The following is a 25,739-nucleotide window of genomic DNA, read 5'->3' as shown; positions in this document are numbered from 1 at the left end:
ACAAAGTATGACAATGATAATATCAGGTGCTGATTATGTGCTTTATTTAAATGTAAAAACAATTTAATGTGAGTTTGAATATCATTTTTCATAACCTTTATAGACATACTGAAAGCAACAATGGATAGGCTTATTCACCTCAGATCTTGAAAATAAATGAAAGGAAACAAATGTTCAAACCGTCAACTCAAGGTGACCAAACAAGTGTATTCTATGATTTAAAAAAAAAAAAGATTTTTTAGTTTCAGTCAGTAAGTATTTTTAATCATGTTAAAATGGTGTAAGATTTATGAATGTGATAATGTATCCATTTCGTTGTGAATGCAGTGAGCTTGCAGAGAGAGCCCGCCCACACACCCTTCTGACTGGCTGTGATTTGATTGATTTCTGCCAAAGGCCAACTCAAGCAACAGAACTAACGAGCAGCATCATGAGCTGTTCATTTCCCCCGTTTTGTCTGAATGCCAGGGTATGGCAACTGCAATACGTAAACGCTGCCCCTGATGTTAGCCAGTATGTCTATTTATGAACTGCTACAGCGAAGTCAGTTCAATGGAAAGGACATTTTGAACAATGAAACTTAAAAGAGCCCCAGATTATAACATTTTCTTTCAGAGCACACAATGAGAGCCAACAAGTTTGAACACGAGCAGCTGACTTGCAGGAATCAGAGACAGGCTTAAAGTTTGCCTTTGATATCAGGGTTCCTGAATCTTTTGACACATTCATTTCCTGGGAAGAGTTAAAGGGATTTTTCACCCAAAATTGAAACTCATTTATTCATCCTCATTCTTTGAAGATTTTTTAAAGAATGTTTCAAACATTTTTCATCTATATAATATCCATTGGGTCCAGCACAACAATGGACCCCCACTGACTTTCATTGTATGGACAAACCAAAAAAACAAAACAAAAAAAAAAACACAACAACAACAACAAAAAAAAGAGACATTTTTCAAAATATCTTCTTTTGTACCTCACAGTTTAAAGTCATTTTTGGGTTCACTACTCTTTTTAAGTGTACTAGAAAGATATATTCATATTAGAAATGTCTAAGATGATTCCATAAAGATTCAACTAATTTCCATGACCTTTCCAGGTCTGGAATTTCCCTGATAATTCCAGGTTTTTTCATGACTGTGTGAAGACTGCAGTATGGACACAGGGATTTGAAGCAAATCAGCCAACAACAGTTTAGTTAGATCCAGAAGACACTGTGCTTCTTCTGTGAGCTAGAGAGGGTTAAATATTTAGCTGTAGATAGAAGAAGAGATTTTAGATGTATTTTTACAGTGTGCAGGGTGGCACCAAATTAAAAATAAACACAGCTGTCCTGTTTTGGAACAATGTAGTACACGTCAAGGTTTGAAACATCACTTAATGCGTTTACATAAAATGTTTATTTGACTATGACCTGAGGGTCATGTTCACATGTCTGTGCAAGGGAGAGGGGTCTAGAGGTGTTAGTGAATGGATGCTAATGACAGACGTATGGTTGGCTTTGCTAAAATTTGAACAGTATGTGCTGCTGACCAGCCTCACATAAACAGAGTAAGAAATAGAAGGCTGAGGCCTTGGGGATGACCTATCTGCAGCATGGCATTTCCTGTTGGCCAATTTAAATGACACTGTTCCTTCTACAGAGAATTACTTGGGAAACACTTAAAAAAACGCCACAGTCTTTTTCTGAGCTTACAGGCTATAGCCTTCTCAAAAGCGTTTATTTTGACCGATCTGAATAAAATAGAAAGTAAAGCATACAAAGCTAATTATTGTTTTTCATTTGGATGGACATCAAAATCTATTTACTTAGCAATGTTTTGCTGCTTCAATATTACACATAGTTTATCAAACACTAAAGATCTGCATGTGTCATATTTTGTCTGAAACCAGAAATCCAAAAAGGTTCATCTAGAGCAGTGGTGGCAACCTTTTTTTTTATCCCCATTATCCACAGCAATATTAGAAGGCCCTATGACTTTTCCATTTTTTCGTGATTGATAAGGATTAAGCGTAAGTTTATAATAAGATTTTTAAAAATACTTTTTACTCAAAATTAAAATAGAAATAAAAATTAAAGATAGCATAACTGAAAAAATATATATATATATAATCAATATAAAATGGCCATTAAGTGAAAAGACTCATTTATATGACTTTGAGGTCTAGATATCACACTTAAATAATCAAGTTATTTCAATAGAGTGGGAATCCATATAAAAAAATAAAAAAATTGTTGAGGGGGTGAATTAAAATGAAAAATATCTTATTTTCAGTTGTTTTGGTTCAATTTCAATGCTTGTTTAGTCCCATTTTAAATAATTTTAAGTCATGAGGCCTCCTTGAAAGTTTGTCCCCTGGTTGAGAACCACTGACCCTGAAGCTCATGGTGATTACATCATGTATTTCATGCTCTTATTTGTAATTCCTGCTTTTGTTATACAATGTGTGCAAAAATGAGCAAACGGTAAATGTGACCATTACAGTACTGTCCAGCTCAAAACTGAATCCTTTCCACCTTTACACGACTTTATACAACTTGAAGTACGGCATACAATATGATATTCTTAATTTATCCAGTTGCAGAAAGTTTAAATATGGCAAGGACCTGCAAGCTGAGGGTTCTGAGGAATTCCTAAATTACATTTAAATTCTTCTTTAGAAGGAAGTATTTCATGATTCAAATATGACTATTAGATGCAGGATGAGCTTTTTTTAAACCAACAGAAAAACAGTATGAGAAAGTCTGTCTTAGATTTTACCCCTCTAAAAATCATATTATGCAACAGACAAAGATTGTGGTTATCAAAGGAAACTTGCACTTTTTTAATTAGCTGCTGATGTTGCAACTTTAAAGTTTACAAAAGCACTTATTTGAGCCACAATGCGTGCATTAGATAATGATAAGTTATAAATTGCAAAGGCAGTAGTCCTTTTATTCTGAATGAATATTTTACAAACTCCTTCAGATATCCAGTAACTCAGCAGATTCTTTCATTTCCATAAATTATGTCTGTACCAGAGAGCAACAGAGGACACATCTGATACTGAATGGAAAGGAACACAGAGTTCTGACACAGAAAATGAGGGAACTTGAAGGAGATCAGGAGTATGAAGAACATACCGTTAAAAAAAAGAAAAAAAAAAAAAAAAAAGAAAGAAAGTCCAATTCACACTAACTCACAAAAAAGTGAATTATGTAAAAGTGGAAAAGCAAGCTGTGATTCAGCTTCAAGGATCATTTAAAAAACATCATTGAAGGAGGAGCAGCTCATGCAACGTAAAGACCATTTCATATGCATAGTTTTGGTTCAAGATCATGCATTACTTTGAAGACAAAGCCACTATGGCCCTGTTTACACTTAGTATTATGATGCATTTTGGTCGATTGGATCACAAGTAGACAACGCTAAATCTAAAAGGTGTCTAAAAGGTTTTAAGGTTGTCCACTTTTGACCACTTCCAGAGGTAGTCAAAATGCATTCAACCGTATTGCTTTCGTGGTGTAAACTCCCATGTGGGTGAATGTGTTTGAACAGCCACAAAAGACAAACATTATGGGAAGCGTGCTAGCCAGATGGGATTAAAACTTTGTCGGCTGGAGACCCAAGTTTGGTTTGAAGATGAAAAATGTACCAAGGACAATGTTCTCTCACCATTCCTGATTTATAACATGCACTCACCACATTCGCAGTGGTCTTGCGGTCAGAGCAAAAATGAAAGCTGCTGCTCTCTGTATGTTTTTCTGTTGTCTCTGGTCGCGTTCATATGAAAAAAAAATAAAAAAAAAAAAAGAATTGCGTGAGCTTGCGATAGATCTGAAAAAGCCAATATATATTTTCCCGCCCATAGACCCTCCCCTCTAAGAAATCAGGACAGAAGTGGTTGAAAGTGGATAAAAGAAACATTAAAATGCCAGGTGGAAACAGGTATGCGTCTCCCTCTTCTACTTAGCGCAGGTGTAAACACGGCCTATGTAAAATTACCCATTTCAATAGACATTACTAGCAAGTGACAAGTGACAAGCCCTTTCCAGTTCCAAAAAAAAAAAAAATAAAAAAAATAAAATAAACAGCCATGACTAATAATAATGGCTTCGTTAAAATGCTGGATCTCAGTAAAATCAGCCACTATTTTTACTCGTATCTGATTGGCTTGGCCAGCTGGCACTGAAAGCATCAATAGAGCGCTGGTGGCTCATGTTCAAGAGCCAAAGTCATGTGACCATTCAGTCACAGCGAGCGCTGGAATGAAGCCTGGCCACTTGTTTGTAACAAATGAGTGAAAGTGCAAGCACAGTTTGAGTCAATTAATCAAACTGAAAGTATGTCCAGACACTACAACTCTCTGTGGATTGATGTTCTCTATGATGTAAACTGATCCAAATGCAATTATAACTTTCCCCAGTTTAAAAGGTTAAAAAAACAACTGAAAATTGTAAAGAATTTCATAATTTTTATATTTAAGCAATAAGCAGTGAATATAACATGGGACGGGAAAACATCTTGGATCTGGAAAGAAAAACATCATGCAGAGACACTATCAAAACAATCAGGCAATTTGACTGAACTCCTAAACATTCCACATGACATTCCTGACAACACAATTACAAACTGCAATGACTCAGCATTACCTTAGTTATTACAAGACAGTTGTAGATTAGAAATAAAAATCTACTATGCAAAACTAAATCTATTGTGTATGATCACAAAAGCACAGATTCATGTATTACACACAGCACAGCATCAGAGCCATTTGGGAGTGTTGTGTACCATACAGTGACCCAAAAACCCTAGGGCTAGACCGGTCTGTCCTGTCTAAGTATGTTACTCTCTTTGTGTCACTCAAACACACACACACACACACACACACACGCACGCACGCACGCGCACACACACACAGTAGAAAAAATAAATCAGGATAATATAATGCAAGTCAAGACATGCATTCAGACAGAATGAGGGGAGACAGGTGTTTCCTTGTTTGAACCCACTCATCTGTTCACCTTATGTCACACAATACTAATGAAAGTGGATAGTTAATAGCAGGGGCGTGACTATATGCCCTGGCTACTGGCCTAAAGCCTCAAAAGCTTTTTTAATAGCCTCAAATATTTTCTTTATATTTGCTTTAAAAAAAATAAATAAAAAAAATAAATAAATAAAATTAATAAGGAAAAGTTTATAACGTCACATGGAACTTGAGGAACTCGCAGTGCAGATAGCCATGTTGATTAAAACTGGTGTGTTCTGGTTTGGTCACATTGATTGGGTGCCATTCATTCTGCAATTTCTACATATGAGTGGAGAAGGAACCCACAGTGGTAACTAACTACATCCTGGACATCAGAAATTAAATTTCTGATGTCCCTCTTTTAAAAGAACATATACTTTTCAAGGTGATGCATTTAATAGGGCTGGAAAAAAGTAGCATGAGGAAACAAACTAATTTAACAGTACACACCTGAGGCTGTATTACTGAAACTGAAAAGGTCTCAGGCTTTATTACTGTCTATTTCCTCATTGAATTTACCATGGTTATAAAAAGATAGGATAGGATTCTGAGGGCATTTTTGTAATAGACTCTGGTGCCTAAAATGGACTATGGACTCAGTCTCCGATGTTAGCAGAGTCTAGTCAAGCTCCTATTAGTCTTTAATGAGAACAGAGATGGCATGTTTTGTCCTTAAGCTCTTTACTAAACCAAAAACTAAATGAAAAAGCGAAAAATAATGGGACTGCCTTTGCTGTTATCATACACCATTATATCCCATGCACAAATGAACACACAAAATACAAATTTACTCAAACAGATTAATTATCAGAGTAGATGCACAAGTGCTGATGTACAGTCAAACCAAAATTTATTCAGACACCTTGAACATTTCATTCATTAATACAGTTTATTCACTATAGTTTAAAAAAAAAAAAAAAATGGTAATAAAATATGACAAGCTCTCAGAGTTAAACTGTGTCAGAAAAAAATAATCTTAATTATGTTAGATAACACTTAAGCAAAACATGGTCAGGTCAAAGTGTATGAATAATTTTTGGTCCCAAATTTTTATCAATTTTACTGGTAGTCCACTGTATGAAGAATTTTTGGGTTTAATATGTCACAGTTTATTTTGCTTTCCTCACTTACATAAATGAACTATAGTGTCCTGCACCCACTAGTAAAAATATATCAAAAATATCAAAAATGTCTCAATTTTTGGTTTAACTGTATATGCTATGGCGTAATGTTACCACATCTTGCACAAGTTAAGGCTGGATTACATGTCACAACCTTTAAAATCTGAACAGACTTTAAAGCACTAGGTATCCAAACATCTTCTGTGGCTATTTTCATGGCGAGAAAACATTTATGGTAAAACTATTTCAGGTTGTTACAATTTACTTTTGCTACAAACTATTTGGTTTGGTCTACTTTGTTAAAAATTTCTTCAAAAGAGTTAACTGAGTAAAAAAGGTTTCTCACAGGGTTAAAACCAGCACAATCTAATAATACACGCTTCAATGATAAATAGTTTTGACAGAAAGAACATGTTGGATTTTCTCTAGGTATCCTCCAATTCATAGTCTAAAGCAAATTTCACAACAAAAATCACATGAGCACATCTCGTCAACTCCGATTGCGCAAAATCTGCAGACTGGCTCTGACGTTTGGCATCTAGTGTTGACTCATCCAGAATGCAATTTGGGACAAAAATCTTGGCAAAAGTCATGTAGTGTATTCCAGTTTTTAGTCAACTACTTCAGTCATCCAACAGGTCACTAAAAAAAAAAAAAAAAAAAAAAAAAAAACACACCAGAACTTGCTTCCTATAGTTGATCCGTGATCCGTACAGACCAAGCCCCACGGTTCGGCACGCATGTGATTCGCGGATCAATTGCAAGTTTCACATCAATAGAGTGAAAGGTTATCATTTACTCATGTTTTGTCTTGCTAGTTTACACATTAAACAGAAATAAAACCATTCCAGCGCTAGAAGAGGCAAAAGAGGATTTAATTCAGTAGGCTATCTATCGCACGCCACGCTGTTATTGTTGCACACAGAAGTACAAGGCTCGCGCGCACACACAGAGAGAGAGAGAGATGCGCGTTACAGATAGCTCGCGAACTCCAAATTTATTTCTCTTTCGCGTCCTCAATGCACTTGGATGGACACACACATACACGCATTATGTCAGTCAAAATACCCCTCTCGGCAAGTATTCTCGTAAACACATTCGGTTATGTCTTAAGTGAACGAGGTGAGAATTCGGATGTGTATCTTTCGGATGTGTGCGTGCATGGAGTCCTACTCTTAAAGTGACAGCAACCTATAAATACCTGCTGTTCTCTGTCATGTAAATCAAACAACAAAACACAGCTTTAACAAAGATTAATCTATATTAAATTTATACAGTGAACAGTGTCATTTTATATTTACATTTCTGTACATGAAAATTAATACTACAGTTAGACCTTATACTTTATTTGTAACTTTATGTTGTATTTATCTATGCTTGTAATTAGTGTACAGTATTTGTTCTTTTTACAGTCTGTTCTCGTGCCTTTAGTAATGTATTAGTTGGGCTAGTAGTTTCTGCTGTGGTATCAGAGTAGTCAAAGTGGGCTAAGTAATAAATGCAACGTTACCCCCCACCCCCCAATTTTTATTTATTTATTTATTTATTTATTTTTTGTGCTGATCCGAAAAGTCATCCGATCCGTGACTTAACCGTGATATCATCCGAACCGTGAGTTTTGTGATCCGTTGAACCACTAAAGCTCATGTACTCGTAAAAATACCCCCGATACCTCACGTGACGTAACTGACAGAATTACCCGTGCACAGAGACGCCAACGGCAGCAGCAGAAACAACGTGCCTCAGAGGTGTGGAAATACTTCATAATTATTGATGACAACCCACACATTGCGAACTGCATGCTTTCAATCACAATTCGTTATCGATTAGTGAAGGCGGGATAGACGGAATCACGCTGAATGACACAGACCAGCACATCGCGCGCGCTCTCTCTTTCTTTCTTGCGTGCGATTCCAGTTCTCTCAGACAGCGCGCGATCAGTTCTAGAATGTACATTTCCTGAAGAAAATGTGAATGGTGCTTGCAGTGGCAAAATTCGGCACTCGGTTGCTAGGGTGCTGTAAGTGCTTGCTAGGTCGTGGCTATGAAGTATCTCACATAAATACAGTCGGTTATGGCTTAAGTGGATGTAAACATTTGGGTGAAAACAGGACATGTGTCAGTATCCATGGATTCGGTCTTAAAGGGACCATAGCCTAATTAAATATTTGTCATTAATGCTAATAAAACAACAAAAGATGTTAAATAAACGTATGCATGGTAAATAAACCTACTGTATCTGAAAAACAAGTTTATTTAATTTGTATCTCTATAGTATTTGTTGTATTGTTTGTAATTTGTAAATTTCTTTTTATAACAACAATTATATATATTGGTAATTATGCCCTTTGAAGGTTATTGGACACTGAAATTTTTGTTCTTTAAGTTTGTGACAAGCACATAAAAATTATTACTTTTTTCATTAGAGTAATAATAAAGAAGCTGTCCTACGTTCATTAGTCTCACTGTGTTGTGCTTGGAAAACTGCAACATCACAAAAAAAAAAAAAAAAAAAAAAAAAAAAAAAAAAAAAAAGAGAAATTAATAAAATGTATAGGCATCGATATCAGCGAGTACCAGAAAAAAAATAAATAAAAATATCGGTATTCGTACTCAGTTCTTAAAAAAAAAAAAAAAAAAAAAAAAAAATGGTATGGGTGCATCCCTACATTTAAGATGACCATAAAACACAAATATGGATCAATTTTCACATAATCACTTACCTAAACCAATTGTAGTTGAACTATTAAAGGGTTAGAGTTCACCCAAAAATTAAAATAATAAAAAGGCCCTCATGTCATTCAAACCTGTAAGACTTTTGTTCATCTTCAGAACACAAATGAAGATATTATGAATGAAATCTGAGTAATTTCAAACAACTACCTCTTTGTTGTTTCAAAAAGTTCATAAAGAGATGGTTAAACTAATCCATATGAATTGAGTGGTTTAGTCAATTTTCTGAAGAGACACAATCACTTTATATGATGAACAGATGTAATTTAGACTTTTATTTACATATAAACATTGATCAGCGAACATAAACAGAAGCTCAACCATACTTGCTTGGTGTGCAAGAACAAAAATTGGCTCTTGTGGAAGCTCAAAAGTGCTGCCTAACACACGAGAATGAACCTCATTGGTTCTTGCACGTCAAGCAAACATGCTTGAGCTTCCGTTTACCACAACTGATGTGTGCGCTGATGAATAAAAGCTTAAATTAAATTTGTTCATTGTATAAAGTGATCGTGTCTCTTCAGAAAATTGACTAAACCACTCGATTCATATGGATTAGTTTTACGATCTCGTTATTAACTTTAACTCAAAGTGGTAGTTGGGTAGACTGTCAATGGAGCGACAGAAATCGCTCAGATTTCATTAAAATATCTTCATTTGTGTTTCAAAGAAGAACAAAAGTCTTACGGGATTGGAACGACATGAGGGTGAGTAAATCAAGACAGAATTATCATTTTTGGGTGAACTAACCCTTTAAGTGTGGCACTCTTATGTTCATTACTTTAATAGATCCATGTTACAATGAGAGGCTAGCTCATTGAAGATTTTGAGGATATAGTTGGAATGATCCCAACTGAGGGGAAAACCAAACAGGGATAATATTATTTAAGCATTTCTGGAGAACGTGGCCCATTTTTCCTTCTCCAAGACAAACTAAACCAACAGCCAAACTGGAAAGCCAGGAATGACGTACTTGCCACCTCAGCAATAGACAGACAAATGCTGAAATGAGCATGCAAATGTTCATCAAGGCATATTATTGTGCAGATACTCTTACCTAGGATGGAATGAACCCGCACTGAGAGCTGCGTACGGAGAATTAAGATGGGCTTTTTGCCTTTTCTGTAGAAAGAAGAAAAATTGATCAAACTCAATAACTTTTCACATACACAACCAGTTTGTGCTTCTTATCAGCGTTCTAGGTGAGTTCTATTCACCTGAATTCTTTCAATACTTGAATAATAATGCAGATGGAGCAAAATACATTTAAAACATATTTTGAATACGTCATTATTTCAGTTGCAGACACTTATGCTTTACTGAAGGCCGACTGGAGACAGAAAGAGAGAATATGGGTCGGTAGGGATTAAGGTATGGAAAGAGAGAGTAAACAGGCATGGAAACTATGCATCAAGAGTGTTCGTGGCTAAAAATGGACCGCTCCAAGTCTTACGTTTTCTTCACAATGTTCTGTGTAGTTCATACACCCAGTTACAAAGACACTCAAACATGCACATATGCCACACACACCCCAGATTTGTCGTCTATTTTCCAAGCTGCTTTAAATGACGCGTTTCCTGTTGCCAGTCTCAGCGAACCTAAAGGAGCTCCGGCTACAGTTTTGCTGGCTTACAAATACATACACACCATGTATGCTTTAAACACATGCACCCACAAACGGGAACACTGTGCCCTTAGAAAAATGACCACCCAATTAAAAAAAAAAAAAAAAAAAAAAAAAAAAAACACCTTAATGAGAAATGATGGCATTTTCACTGGCATGGAGCAGCTGCTGTAGTTCTCCTTCAAGTCGTTTTTTGGAATATTTTTGCGAGATTTAGCAGTGGTCTCAAGCTTAAAACAAACTAAACTCATGCTGAATCAGTTCTTGACAAAATACAGTAATGTTCAAATGTTTGAGTTCCGCAATATAATAATATTGTGTATTATCATTTACAATTAAAATTTTCTATTAATATATTTTAAAATGTAATTTTACTCTAGTCTTCAGTGTCACATGATTCTTCAGAAATCATTCTAATATGCTGATTTGGTGGTCAAGAAACGTTTCTCATTATTATCAATGTTGAAAACAGTTGTGCTGCTTAATACATTTGTGGAAAATATAAAACATTTGGTAACACTTAATTTTACAGTGTTGTTACATATGTTATATGTAATTACATGTAATTAATTATGTTACATGCATAATTAACTTGCCCTGACCAAACCCTATTCCTAACCATTCCCTATAGTAAGTACATGTCATTAATTAATATTACTAAGTACTTAAATGTATAATTACACTAACAAGTAACAAGGGGGGGGTTCTTTAAGTAATAGAAAGTTCAAAAGAACCGCATTTATTAAAAAAAAAAAATAAATTTTTTTTTTAAACAATCACTTCTGATTAAAATAAAAGTTAATGTCCTTCCAAAAAAACTGACCCCAAGCTTTTGAGTGGAATGGCGTGTACCTGCTTTTGCAATTACTTCAAATTACTAATTAGAAATACAGCACTCCGGTTCTAAAGTGGCTCTCCAGAGCAAGGCTGAACAAATCTGGGAAAAAAGCATCCTGAGTATAAGTAGTATTACAGATCCAAAGTTATGCAATACAGTACTTCAGTTTTTGAGCTGACTCAGAGTTCTAGATCTGTGGTTTTAGTGTTTTTGCTCTATTCAGTGTATTTTGAGACTGTCAGTCTAAGCTGTGGTCAGCGCACTCACTGAAATGCTGGCTCTGCCTGTGTGAAATCACTCATGTCTTTTGGTGAGTCCAACGACTGTGTGTTACTAAGCAACGCTAGTAAATGATTTAGTGAAACTGATACCTGTTATAATTAGGTAAGGCTGAACATTCACGGGGGTCACAGACCTTCTACATAAAAGTTCAGCACAGTTTCAAGAGTATAAATGAATAATAAATAAGCATCAAGAATTAGTGCTTTTAGTCCAGCCATTGTTTTTAGTTTAGCCAATGCACACATTTATTAATTTGTAATATGTCCAAAGTCAAACATCTTTATAAGTCAGCCTGCAATTTATATATTAAATGACTTATAATTGGTCTTCTTAAACATCAACACTTGATTAAACAATCATAATAGAGAGTTAAATAGGGCCATTTTACCATCCCTCTTAAGTGTCATGGTACATCCCAAATACCGTTACACAGTGTACACCTATGTAGATTTATTTCATCAGCATTTTGAGCATGATTGAGTATTTAATAATGTAAAAAAAAAAAAAAGCACATATCCTTAATGAGATATCAAATAGTTATTCAAAAGTTATGATCTAATGGACACCAAACAGATATTTATCTGCTCCGAGAGGAAAATTCATGGTGAAATTAGTCATTGTTGACTTAAAACAACAAATTGGGGAATTCCTCAGCTATAATGTTAAAGACTAAACACAAACACAGACAGAATAGAGTTATCAGTGCATTTCCTGACTATAACAGAATCAGCAGCATTGTTTCAATTCTGTTCCATCCGGTCAGAGGAACAAATGGATGGATGTGTAGAGGCAAAAACCTAAAAACATAATAGAAATGTTCTTGATTTGAAATGTTTGAAATGTTCTCCTTAACAATAGCAGGCTAAAATAATGTTTCACGTCTTGTATTGAAATAAGGTTGGATTAAAAATATAAAAAAAACTACAAAAGAAAAGTTGAGCATTTCACCCTAAAGACTAAGAGTGAGCTGGAGGTAGACAGACAGCAAGAGAAGAAAATGAATCTGTGTCACTGTTTTACACAAATTACAGGACTGCACACTGTTTAAAAATAATTAAACAAAATAAACAACCTCAAATTCACATTATAAGCATTAAGTTCACCCAAAAATAAAAAATTCTGTCATTAATTACTCACCCTCATGTTGTTCTACACCTGTCATCTTCAGAACACAAAATATTTTTGATGAAATCCGAGATGTATATGACTCGTCCATAGACAGCAATATAATCAACACTTTCAAGGTCCAGAAAGGTACTAAAGACATCGTTAAAACCTTCGCCGTGACTGCTGTGGTTCAACCTTAATTTTATGAAGCGACGAGAATACTTTGTCTACGTTCAGCGTTTTCAGGTTCTACGTCAGAACGCCAAATCATTATTGGCCGGCGTCTCGCATGCGTCTTGCTGCTCACGTGTGCAGCTTTGGCCAATACTGAGCCTAGTTACTGAAGCCTTCACTGTGCTTACTGTGTCACCCGCATAAGGATAATGACAAGGAAGAGAAGAGATTGTTGAATAAAGTCGCTAATTTTTATTTATTTTTTTTGCACATAAAGTATTCTCCTTGCTTCATAACATTAAGGTTGAACTATTGCAGTCACGTTGACTATTTTAACAGTGTATTTACAACCTTTCTGGATCCTTAAAAGATGCAATGATGTTGCTGCCTATAAGTGGTTCAGAAACCCTTGGATTTCATCAAAATTATCTTAATTTGTGTTCTGAAGATGAACAAAGGTCTTACAGGTTTGGGACGACATGTGGGTGAGTAATTAATGGCAGAAATGTCATTTTTGGGTGAACTAACCCTTTAAGTCAAGTATCCCAAAGGACATGAATTGATGCAGCTGTACCATCACAAACACAAGTTTTGAACTTATTCTATGGACCATGTTATTAAAAATTCATTTATAATCTCAAAGATGTCTTAGTATCAGATCTACAAAGCCAACATTCAAATGTTCTACAGCATCAAGAGACTTGAGCATACAATATCATGATTATAGTCTGATGACACCACCATGTAATAAAAAGACAACTAAATATAGCATTAGAGAGGGCAGTGCTGAAAACAACACATTTTTTGTATTTGAAAGCTAATGCTTAGTAGCATTAATAGCATCAATGATATAAAGTCCCCAGAGGTCAAAATTGATTTAAACTTTACATTGTTGCATATGGCAAAAAGAAAAAAGAAAAAAAGTTCAGTGTTGCAAGCTTTTCTTATCCACTCTCTCTTCTAAACGCTCTATCATTATGAAGCCACGTTCCCAGCGTCTCTGACTAATGTTGTCCACTCCTTCCCTCTGGCCTCACTAAGAATATCTGTGTGTGAGTAAGTAGCATTCACCTTATGAACGATTCTCCCAGATTTGGTGTGACTAAGAACTCTGACCCAAGAACGGAAATATTCATTCACTTTTATGGAACTTTATGATGTTTTTTCCTATTCATTAAAAGTATAAGAAGGGTGAAAAGGAGACAGACATGCTTAAGTCTCTGACGCGGAGTCTAAGCCATGTCGAAAGTCTTTCAAGGCCAAGTCAACTCTAAGACTTGGCTTAGATTTGTGACAAAAGACTAAGATTTGAGACACAGTCAAGACTCATAACTAGGGCTGGGCGATAAAACGATAACGATATGTATCGCGATAGACACGTGATCGATATCAATAAAAAATGTGTTCGATAAAACGTTCGATATTTTTTTATTCTTCGTCGGAAGAAAACAGAGGTTGCGAAGCAAGTTTGGTTGCATTAACAAAGGCACTCGCTCTCTGGTAACCTAGCAACGTAGGGAGTAACACGCTAACAGCCAATCATGTAACAGTATCAAGTATGGTTGCGCCATATCGTTGTCTCGTGCTGGTCTGCTGGATTCCTCTTCAGTAACCGGCAACTGATAAGCAGAAAATGAGTGCCGCAGCGAGCGAGGAAATTGTAAATAAAAGAGGAAAAGTCAGCTCGCCAGTATGGCAGTTTTTTGGATATTATAAGTCTGACCGTAGTCAGACCAATGTCGTCTGCAAATTATGCAAGACCGTCGTCCCCACCAAGACTGGTAATACCACGAACTTGATGTACCACCTTAGCCGCGCTCACCCTTTGGAGCACAGCCGTATTCAACCAACAACATCTGTAGCTGCAACACCGCACAACATTTTAATTATTTGAGTTTTCCATGGTTGTTGACATTTCTGTCTTAATAACTGAGGGGATTATGATCAGAGGAAGGTTAAGTTTAAAAAAAAAATGTTTAAATGTAATATATTTTTCTCCTGGTCCTTATTTTAAATGGGTCAGAAAAAATATCAATAATTATCGATATCGACCGATATGAAACACTGATATCGTGATACAGTTTTCAGCCATATCGCCCAGCCCTACTCATAACCCTTTTATTATTTTTAATAGGTGGCTACTTGTTAGTTTTATAAACTCTGTTGCTAAAAAATAAATTAAATTTGTTTTTGTTTTTTATTATTTTGAAGGATTAACTCCTCCCTGAAACAAAGTATATGAGGTTTATCATGATTATTATTATTTTTTTAAATGAACATTCATAAATTAGCAAGGGAGGGACAATATATTGTGTGTATATATATATATGTTATATAAAAAAAAACATTGTCAAATTTTTCTTTCTGTAAATGCCAGTATTGAATTTTTTTTTTTCATGACCGAGAGTGTATGTTAGGCTCCCTTTTATCTTTTATACCCATTTTCAGGAGTCATTTTGAAGTTGGAGGAAAGTCAGCTGTTTACAGGTCTAAGTCTCAGCTTTTGTTTTTTGTCTCAGATGCAAGATCTCTGGGAAAAGTGAAACAAAGTAAGTGAGAAAGAGAGATAAGACTGGATGGCAAAATGTAAAGTCATTCTTACTCCACATCATCATAGAGCTGCTCCAGATCATCTCTCTGTTCAGCAAGCGATGAATCCAGATCCAGATAGTTGCCATTAGAAGCCAGTTGCAGTGCACACTCCTCTAGCTGAGAGAGAGACAGAGGAACATCACTGCCTAACATTGCTTCATGACACACCACACAAAGACAGATGACCGCTTCATATTAGAATATCATGCTTTTTGAATGTGCAACTGGAAGATGATGACTCTTTTCACATATTTTGATCTGACAAGATACAAACTACATCACAACTACAAAATAAAAGTGAAAATCTAATCTCAAATGTGTAACCCTGCCTGAGACACATTCACATAAGCTTATGAAAATGCACTCATACACATCAATAAACCAGCATTATCAGTCAGCTACTGCAAAATAAAGAGAGGTTATTGTTCTTAAATGGCAGTGTTTGATGCAGAGTCACATCTGAAGCTGTGCTGTAATAATGGTTTGATTGAGGAGCTTAGCTTATCTTCTGTTTACAGATCCCACCCTTTCCGCAAGCATCAACTCACTCTCCAGCTGCAGGCATTCCTGGAGCTCAAGCATTGGCAACTTTCTCAAAGTTACTTACATTCACTAATATACTATGCTCAAACACTAAAACCTGTGCACAATTACGTACAGTACATGCTGATATTATCATACAGCCATGTAGATTTACATTTAACACTCGGAAACATATCTCTGTGAAGCGTTTAAATGTAGCATATGGATTTACTGTATTTTGCACACTTGTTAGTGTTCTACTATCCTAGCAATGGTTAAAAAGTTGAAGATCCAGCATCTTGAATAAGGCAGGTAAATGAACGTAGAGATGTCCTTCAATGGGGACATGTTGTCTTGACCATTTAACTCCTTGAAGCATTGTACTACATAGTCATAGACATAGTCCATGAATACAAAACACTTTAGGGCACACTTGAAATAGTTAACCCTAGGTCATTCTAAACCCCTGGTAAATGGAATCCTGGGTTATCTTTATTCACGTTTCACACTGCTCATACTATACCCGGGGTTGACAGTTAACCCTGGGTATTCATAAACTTCCGTTTCACACAGCACATTCCTAAACCCCGGGTTAAAGTCCTTATCTGCATATTTGCGGTGTCACTGACTGGACAAACGCAGCACGTGACCTGTTTAAAGGCTCAAGCACTGCGCCGCGCGTCCTCATATTACACATTACTGACTGTAATATCAAGTATTTTTTCCCTGAGTGAACTTTTCGAACTATAAAAAGGTAAGAATGATGGTCTCATCTTCACTCAAATTGTCGCGTTTTCCATCGCCGTTTGACATTTTTCCTATCATACGCAGAAACGGCTGTTTATACATCGCGCGGTGTTTCCCTAACTTGCCAAGCATCTAGTTGTAACATTCTTAACACCGCATCGTTTCACAGTTCACACTGTACAAGTCTGGCACCGCAAAAGCGGTGATAACCCTGCTCCAGAGCAGAGTTTCATAACCCCGGGTAAAAAGCAGTGCTAACCCCGCATCTAAATTACAAGCGTTAAACGCTCCTTTACCCGGGGTTAAAAGCGGTGTTTTGAACGACGATAACTCTGGGTTAAGCACAGTGTGAAAAGCCCTTTTGTTGTTCCTCGACTTTTTTTCCTTCTCGTTTTTAAGTAGGCTATCAGAGGCACAAATACCATGTTTTTTGTTGTGCTTATCATAACTATAATAACTATGTTTAATAAACGCATGTAACAAAATTAACTAATTTCAATTAGCAAAAACCTAGTAAAAAAAAAACCTAGCAGCCCTGATAACGTTACCACGACATTTCTCAAATTATGGTAACGTTAATAGAAAAAGAAGCACATCTCAATTTAAATGAATATAAAAATAAAAATCATAATTAGTTCGACCTTCTAATGTTGACGAACAGCATTTTTCCTCAAAAGCAATTCAGAAATGTGCACTCCGATCCTCCCAACATAAACTCTGACTCAGTACCAGGAGGTTAATCTATGGACTATTCATTCACATAGTGAACCAAGCCCTTTCCTAATGAATACAAACATTCGCCACATTACACTAGTTTGGCGCGTTACACACAGCTTTAATGCTTTAAATTAAAATTGTCAACTTTACACGCTGAAACTTAGCAGGCATTCGGCGCAGGTAAGCACCCCTGTATGAGGCAAATGAGGTTCACTGACCTTCAAAGGCGCTTCGAGCAGTTTGTGAACACCGGCGATCTGTTCGTTCAACGGCAAATGCTCGTTCAAGTCATACGGCAGAGGTCTGCGGGGCTCGGGGAAATTTGAGCACACAAATGGGTCTGAATCCTCCAGATATTGCACTCGACACGTTATTGTAGCCATGGTTCATCAAAGCCGTGGACACAAAGTCTAAAAGTTCATCTAGCTTTACACCGCAGTTTTATGTTTGTTATAACAAGTCATCTAAAAGAGAAACGCAACTGACCCGCCACGAGCCACTGTCAACACTGAACTGAAACTCGGGCTGTAGTCAAATTAAAGAGCAGGGCAGTGACGTCATCAGGAAACAGACCGAATGAACTTAAGTGATGCTCAATTCGGAACCACATACTAGCATACTACTCTTACTATTTCTGTGATAGAAAGATATGGTAAAAGCAGTACGGGTAGTATACTGGTATGCCGTTCTTAATTCAGCATGAGTCACGCCTGGAAATAAAAAGGACTAATATGAGCTCTGTCATTACACACAATTACATAAGCAATAATAAAACATTTTAAAATGAGACTCAATAGCACGTTATATAAGGTATGTTTCTTGACAATCTCACATGGCAAAAGTGTTCATTATGAGCAGGTATAAAGTGTACTGTTGAGTAAAATAGTGTGTTATGGCTCCATCTGCTGGTCAGATGAAGTTTTATTTGTGATGAGTCTTTGTGTATGTTGAGTTCAAATTTCTTGCAAAGCAAATTACTCATCATCAGCCAAAGGTGATTCTCTCCTTCTTCCCTTGAAACATACAGGGCTTCTATAACCACTATATCCCCATATATTCAATAGGTATGTATCGGTTAAATAATTCTCATAAATTTCAATGGGTTGGTTTTACATGGTTTAACCTGGGGTGTGTTTCTCAAAGCTAACTATGGCCACAAGTTCCGTCATTACCAACACAATTCAGCAGAACTTGTGACCTAGTTGGCTAATGATTGCTAAACACACCCCTGGTTAGGGCTGAAAGACCACCTTGGTTAAGCTGGTGAAGACCTAGCTGAACTGATTCACCATACTCAAAATACAGCTTGATCTGGTTGGCTGTGTTAGTTTACATATAAGGCTTTCAGGACTTACCTGTTTGTTTGTTTTGACCTATGACCAGGCTTACTTTTGGCATTCTTTACACACAATCATTTTAATGAATCTTTATAAAGAGATTTTGTGAAACTCTTTGTACACAAGCCAACCAGGCATTTCAGACTGCCTGAAACAGTGTTAGATCCAAATAATTTCATCTACAGACAGAACAAAATATTTGCAATACTTTACAAAATGTTTATTGGTTTTTAAAACCATTTTAAAAAAATCTCAACATCAGTAAGCAATTTATTACAAAAAGAATGAAGAAAATCTTGCAGAAATGTCATAAATTTATCAAACTACCATACAGAGTCTGTACATAAACAATAAAAACATGAGGGAATAGCAAAGGTAGGAAAGAAAGACATGGGGAACGGTAAATTTTATCAGGTCAGTGAATAATACAGTCACAATTCTGGCCTGCCTCTTCATTAAAATAGAAATAGTAGTGCTTGTTCAAAACACAAATGTTCACATAGAAAACAAATCGTACATGAAGACATTTTAAAATAAATAAAAAAAAAAAAAAACGAGCACCGGTCATTGTCCCGAGTTATTTCAAAACAATGAAACGGGTGAATTTCCTTCTGTTGAACAGAAATACTTACTATAAGAGTCATGACATTTATGTACAGTGATTCTGAACAAATGCATATTTTGATAATGTAATAAATGTTTGATTATTAAAACGTTCAATTTAATTAAACATTTTAATTGCTTTTACTCATTTACATGTAAGTACTTCTCACCAAGATCCTCAATGGGCTCCTGAACACAAACTGACTCTTTTTACTTGAATTTTTTTTTTCAAACAGTAGTTCTTCAAAACGGTATACTGAGGCATTATGTATTGCACTGAAATTCTCAAAGCCAAAGTTCATTGAAGAAATTAGTGCAATAAAAGGAACCACTAGAACTTTGTGAATTTTCAGTTGTTACATTTCCAGTGTTAACTGCTAGATCCCTGTTTATCAAAAAAAAAAAAAAAAAAAAAGATATGCAATCTTGTAATATAAAACCACAATACATATTTTAAAATCCATGCTATATCCCCACACAAAAGCACACTCTTCTGCAAAAAAAAAAAAAAATCAAAAATCAAAATGCTATTTAAAAAAAAAAAAAAAACTGGAAGCCAATTAATAATAAAGAGAAAACAATGCTTGAAAATGAAAACTCACACAAGCTATAACTATACAAGAGATGTCTAGTTGTGTAAACTATTAATTGCAACAATTAAAAAAAAACTGTCAAGGACCGTTCTTCACAATTATCATGGTCATATTGTCAATATGAATGTTAGTCAAACTGGTAATACAGTGTCATTTTTTTCCTTTTATAAATGGAGCTTATTTACAAAGCGTGACAAACAGAAGTTGAATAGTCCACTTTCTTCATCCCACAAGAATCATCCTGCTACAAATACCAGAAGTATGAAGTCTGACATGTTCTGTAAATAAAATTCAAGTGCTACAGTGGTCTTATGCAAATGACACTATGTATTCACAAAACAAATTCCCTTTTGAACCCCACAATATTGGCCCCATTTCAACCTGGGTGACATTTCCACAAATTCATTTTAAAACATGCACCTTAAAAGCTAGGGGTAAGAATTAAATTTGAAAGTGGGGATAATAAAAAGGTAGAATTCCTTCAACATTTTTCTCAGTAACTCGTCTTTGGTATGGAAGTAAGGCTAAGATGTACTTCAATAACTACCACACTCAGCAACAAAGTGTATGCTCTGATATTCTGAAAGCAGTCTACTAATCAAGTGCGTCAGTACAGCACGGTACAGTAATGGCCATTTTAATTAAATGTCTTCATTCCAGCTTTGAAATTAGCACCGAGTTCATTTATTAGTAATGTGATCTGGGTAATTTCAGTTTCCTGATGTTTTTACAGCTGGTACAATATTTTGATTAAGGGGTACAGGCTCTTTAATAGTGCATGTCATAAAGAAGTTCCTGAATGAAGTGCTCAAGTAGAAAACAGTCATTGAAAATGCCAAAACGAGGCATGTGCATGAGAGCATATTTATATGTCAATGAATATCATTTATGCAAACTGCTAAATGACAAGCATCAATTGGGGGAAATCCATACAAAGTCAAAATGTGGCTAATCATCTCTTTCTTGGCCTCATAAATGCATAGTTGACACTAAAACAAACATCTGGAATAGTTTTGACAACTGTCCTATTTTTTTTTTTTTTCCCCACAACTATAATCCACTTTGGCATTTTGGTTTCACCAGTAACTAAGTTACCCCCCTCCCCCCTTCCATTTAAAATGAGGCCTTTTCTCAGCCATATTCATATTGCAAATGCAATATAAAGGTGCCAGCTAGTGCAATAACCAGTGCCATTATTATTCAATGATTGTGTATAAAAAAATCCCAGCCTGTTCTGTGGGATAAAATCTGAATGATCTCTTTAAATCTAGAGACTGGGGAAACCTATATTAGCATATATAACTTTAGCATATATAACTTTAAATAGCAAAAGTGCACTAATTTTTTCACTTTGAACATTATTCATCAGCCATCATAACAACATAAAACAATTTTTTGCAAGTAGCTGCTTACTTCCCAATTGACAGTGGCAATAAGAAAGAAGCTGCAAATATCACTTACCAGTATCTTACTTATTGCACACAAATAGAATTTGTAATGTGAGCCAATAAATTACTTTCTGAACAGCTGCTGCAGGTGCAAATTGCTGTATTTCAATATTAAGCATCACCTGAAAGCTTAACCAAGTTGATGTGATCTCCCCTTATTCTTTGTTTACTGAAGGACAATATAGATGTTACGGTAATATGTTCAAAGTTGTCACTTATTATGGTTTACTGCACATGGAAGCACCGATTTTCTTTACAGAGTGGAAAAAAGCTAATTAGATGAGGTATAGTTCCCCATACAGCTGGTGTAACCTCAGAATACAAATATCTTTCTTTAAGATAAAGGGTTAAAAAGAAATTCTTATTTTCCAATTTTCCATACAATGCCCTTTGACTGCAAAAAACATTCAAAGGATTATATAAAAGTTGCGTAAATTAATGCACGAAACAGCGGAGGCATAAAAAAAGCTCTCTGATGACTTCTTATGTAAAGCTCTGATGTGTGTTTTCTTTACAAAACTGGTGGTGAGAGGAGGCAAAATGTGACAGCACTCCCTGGTTAGACTGTATTGCACTAACCATCGAGATAAAAACCCATCAATTTTGAATACGCAATAATTTCTGTTCAGCCTGGCACTTCAATATGGACCGGTGTCGTGACGTCCAGGGGCTTACTGTAGTAGGTGGTGCACAACAATGAGGTGAATACATACATTGATGAGATTTCAAAAATACATACATAGAAACCTATACAAATATAAAAACAAACCAAAAAGCACAAATTAACCCAACATTTCCACTGTTGCCTGGTCTTTGCTCTCCAACCAGTCAAAGCCAGCAGAATTTACAGTCTCGCTGCAAATCTGTTGAAAAAGTGGGTCATTCTTCAGTTCTTCCAGTGTTGAGTCTTCATATTGTCCTTGCTGTTGACTAGGGTCAAAAAGGAGGTTGGTGTCCAATGTATTTAAGTCATTTATGCCACCGGTGAGCTCAGAGGTTAGTCGCATATCGCTGGTAAACTCTGAACCCCCAGCACTGAGCTCTGATCCTTGACCCACAAGCTGTGAGCCAGCATTCAAGCTTTCCTCATTTAAAAGATCTTTAACAGTTCTGTCTAAATCCAATGGTTGCTGGTGCTGATGTTGTTGGAGGTTTTGCTGTAGAGGTAACAGCATGGCCTGACTCTGCTGTTCCTGCCCAAGGAGCTGCCGTCTACCTAAGCGCTGTTGCTGTTGTAGCGGCTGGTGCTCCCCTGAGGCTGATTGTGCTTGGCTTTCGTCTACAGAGAAACTCATCGGCTCCTCCCTGGCATTTTTCATGAGGTAACCAGGCTTCTGGGACTCAAAGGCTGATGAACAAGGTGAGATCAGAGCTTGGTGGCTGGCACTACCAGGGAAGCTGGGCACTGTGGTGGTCTCCAGAATCTGGGTGAGATTCATGCGGGCAGTGTAGTTGGACGGCATGTTATTGATTCCGAGGCCACGTACCGAATCATCTCCATCACCATCCATTTTGCTGATGAGGACATTGGTGATGTTTTTGGTATTAATCTGCTGGCCTGACTGCATGGGTTGAACTTCAGATTGCATCATCACGGTGACTGGAACGGACTGACTCCTCTGTGCCATGCTGCTGACACTTGCATCAGGGTCACTGTTAGAAAAGATGTTTAGCACTTCAGGTGTTACAGGTGAGTTGAAAGGAGAGACCACAGAGTGGGGAACATTGGGAGCTTGAGTCCCACTTAAGTTGCGCTGCCTGACTGCCGGGCTAACACTGCGGCAACGAAACGTTCCAGACCCTGAGGAGGAGGTGCTTGCTTTGTTGTCAAGGGGTGCTGGGACAGCAAAACCCTCTGTCTTGTTGAGGCTAGCTATGCTTACCAATTGCTGCTGGACAGGTGAAATGGGTGTCAAGCGGCTGATATGCATGTCATGATGTCTGCTTTGCGACTGACAGGTCTGGCCCGGGATGGCAAAGGCATGAGGCTTTCGAAAGTGGTCATCTACCAGGTCTTGGTAGCTGGGCAGAATGCTAATGCCGTTGTTAGAGTTCCCACCACTGTTATTGTACCCACTGTTCATCCACTCCAGTTTAGTCTTATCTGGATGCGTTGCCATTGGTCTTTGCATGGGCTTGACAGGGCTCGAGGAGACAGTACTTCCGTCGTGGTATCCAGTGATGCTGGAGTTAATCGGAGTAAATGCAAAAGGGTTCCTGCATTCCACTGGGCTGGGTGGGACACTACTGCTGCAGTTGGAGTGTGGTGTGCCAATAGGAGTTTGTCGACTACTTCCAAGAGCACTGTCGACCGGAGTGGTGGGGACTAGGCGCAAACAGGGGCTTTCGTGCATCAATCCCTGGCAGTTTCCCATCATCTCGGAAGTGGGAGTAGGTGTCAGAGTGGGTGTTTGGATTGGGGTGCTTCTGCTATGAGCAGAGCTGTAGTACAGGTTGTTAGTCTGAAGAGTAGACATTATGGTAGTCTGCATGGTTTGATGCTGGTCTTGCATTGAAATATCCACACAGTTGCTGAAACTTTGTATGCTATTGTTAATTTTCATCTGCTCTTCCATTTGAACAAGTTCCTCGACAATGCTATCCTGGGTCATGTCATCATCATTAAAGGGGTAGTAGCCAACGTTGGCCTGGGTTCCATAGTCACTCATCTGTGCCTGCTGGTTGGCAGGAGAGGGTTGAGCAATTGCAGGAAGATGCTCCATCACTGGGGTGGACATTTGCTTTGGCTCAGACATCATTTGCGGACCATAAACTTCTTGATGTTGTTGAGTGCCATCTTGTGGTTCACTATCCCAAAACACACTCTTCAGTTCACATACTGCAGAGTCATCAGATTGGTCTATTAGCAAATCCTGTGAGTTTTTTGTTACTTGTTGTAGCAAAGCTTGACCTGGAGCACTAACAGTACGGGTGACCTCAGCTCTACCTTCGATTCCTGTTGAAGATCCTTCCCATCTCCCTTGGGAGATGCTTCGAGGCCTGCTAACAGTCTGAAACATGGTATTCCCTACTGATGTATCCTGACTTGATATAGAGGTGACGGGAACTCTATAATCCCTTACTGATGAAGCACCTTCCCATCTTCCCTGGGAGATGCATTGTGGCCTGCGAATTGTCTGGAAGCCAGTATTCCTGACAGAAGCCGCAGTAGCTTTGCCTATGGCTGTAGGTGCACTTTCTGGCCTGATTGGAGTACATGATCTTGGAAATTGCTTGATCATTATTTCGGACTTCTGTCCATCGGATCCACCAGCTGGTAGCACAGAGATGTGGGCTTTTTTAACAGGTGTTGGGCTTAAATCAGTGCATAAGCCAGGTCTTTTGTGAGGGCTCTTGGATGCCAACACTACATCATTGGGTGACGTTACAACCGCATTACTGCTGCTTGTGTTCTGGTACAAAGTGCTTTCATTAGTGTTAGATGTATTATTGCTGCCAGCAGCCATAGTATTGGCACTAAGGAGTGTCCTCCCATTGCATTTGGTCCCTATGTCCAATCCCAGAGAGCCCTTGTCAAGAGTGGGTACACTAGCCGCTCTGGGTTTGAGAATTCCTGACCGATGTACACCACCAACGGCATCTGGAGTGGTTGCCAGCCTACTAGTACCACCCTGCTCTTGACCACTTCCAATTATGGCTTCGATATTTGTTTTAGTGTCGATGACAGGCGTTGTGGTTGAGCGTCCTGATCTTGCCAAAACAGATGGCATTGCAGCTATAGATCCACTGCGAACACGTGTAACTGGCTGTAGATCATCACTGAGGCTGGCAACTCCAGCAGATGCAGGTCTGACTTTGTTGCTGGTAGAGGTATCTGCTGGTGTGCTATTACCACTGCCATTAGAGCCCAGAGATATGGTTGTCATCTTGACAACATTGACCGGACCAACGTGCGGAGTAGACATTACCGTCTTTATGGGGCTGTTGGTGATAAGCAGGGTTGGCGAGCGCAGGGTTATGCCACTTGAGGCAGATGGTTTGGGCAGGATTTGGGCATACCGGTGCCGGGCTGATCGGTCGCTTACCGGACTAGCTGGGATGTTATGAGGTGTCTTTGGGCACTGCTTAACAGGCTGCACTGACTGGGTAACCACTTGAAAGTTTACAGGAAGAACTTTGCTGTCTGCAGCTGCCATGGGAAGAGGGCTAGGAGACATCAACTGCTTACTCCTCTGAACCTGCAGGAAATACAAAAAGGGAAAAAAAAAAGAAATATTAGTTATAGTTAATAAGTGTTAATATAAAATGATTTATAAAACTACTATAA

At 37.5% G+C, this 25,739-nt stretch overlaps 2 protein-coding genes across 7 annotated transcripts in view; both read right to left on the bottom strand.

Annotated features, from left to right (window-relative positions):
* The window catches only part of fhod1 (formin homology 2 domain containing 1), a 54,478-nt gene extending 36,478 nt beyond the window's left edge, over positions 1–18,000 (bottom strand). For 5 of the 6 annotated variants that reach the window (XM_051900222.1, XM_051900223.1, XM_051900224.1 and 2 more), the window contains exons 1-3: positions 17,689–17,999; positions 15,495–15,601; positions 9,925–9,989 (exon numbers count right to left, since the gene is read on the bottom strand). In XM_051900222.1, coding sequence (XP_051756182.1) covers positions 9,925–9,989; positions 15,495–15,601; positions 17,689–17,853 — 337 coding nt within the window. In that variant the 5' untranslated portion in view covers positions 17,854–17,999. Of the gene's footprint in view, positions 1–9,924; positions 9,990–15,494; positions 15,602–17,688 lie in introns of all 6 variants that reach the window. The other variant, XM_051900221.1, reaches the window with a different exon arrangement.
* Positions 18,001–19,011: 1,011 nt separating this feature from the next.
* Positions 19,012–25,739, bottom strand: part of rfx7a (regulatory factor X7a) — a 30,048-nt gene continuing 23,320 nt past the window's right edge. The window contains exon 9 of the mRNA XM_051900220.1: positions 19,012–25,650. Within this exon, the coding sequence (XP_051756180.1) occupies positions 22,234–25,650 (3,417 nt within the window). The 3' untranslated portion in view covers positions 19,012–22,233. The remainder of the gene's footprint in view (positions 25,651–25,739) is intronic.

The sequence above is a fragment of the Ctenopharyngodon idella genome, chromosome 7 (assembly GCF_019924925.1).
Source record: "Ctenopharyngodon idella isolate HZGC_01 chromosome 7, HZGC01, whole genome shotgun sequence".
Taxonomy (NCBI): Eukaryota; Metazoa; Chordata; class Actinopteri; order Cypriniformes; family Xenocyprididae; genus Ctenopharyngodon; species Ctenopharyngodon idella.
This window is presented reverse-complemented; position numbering and strand designations above follow the sequence as displayed.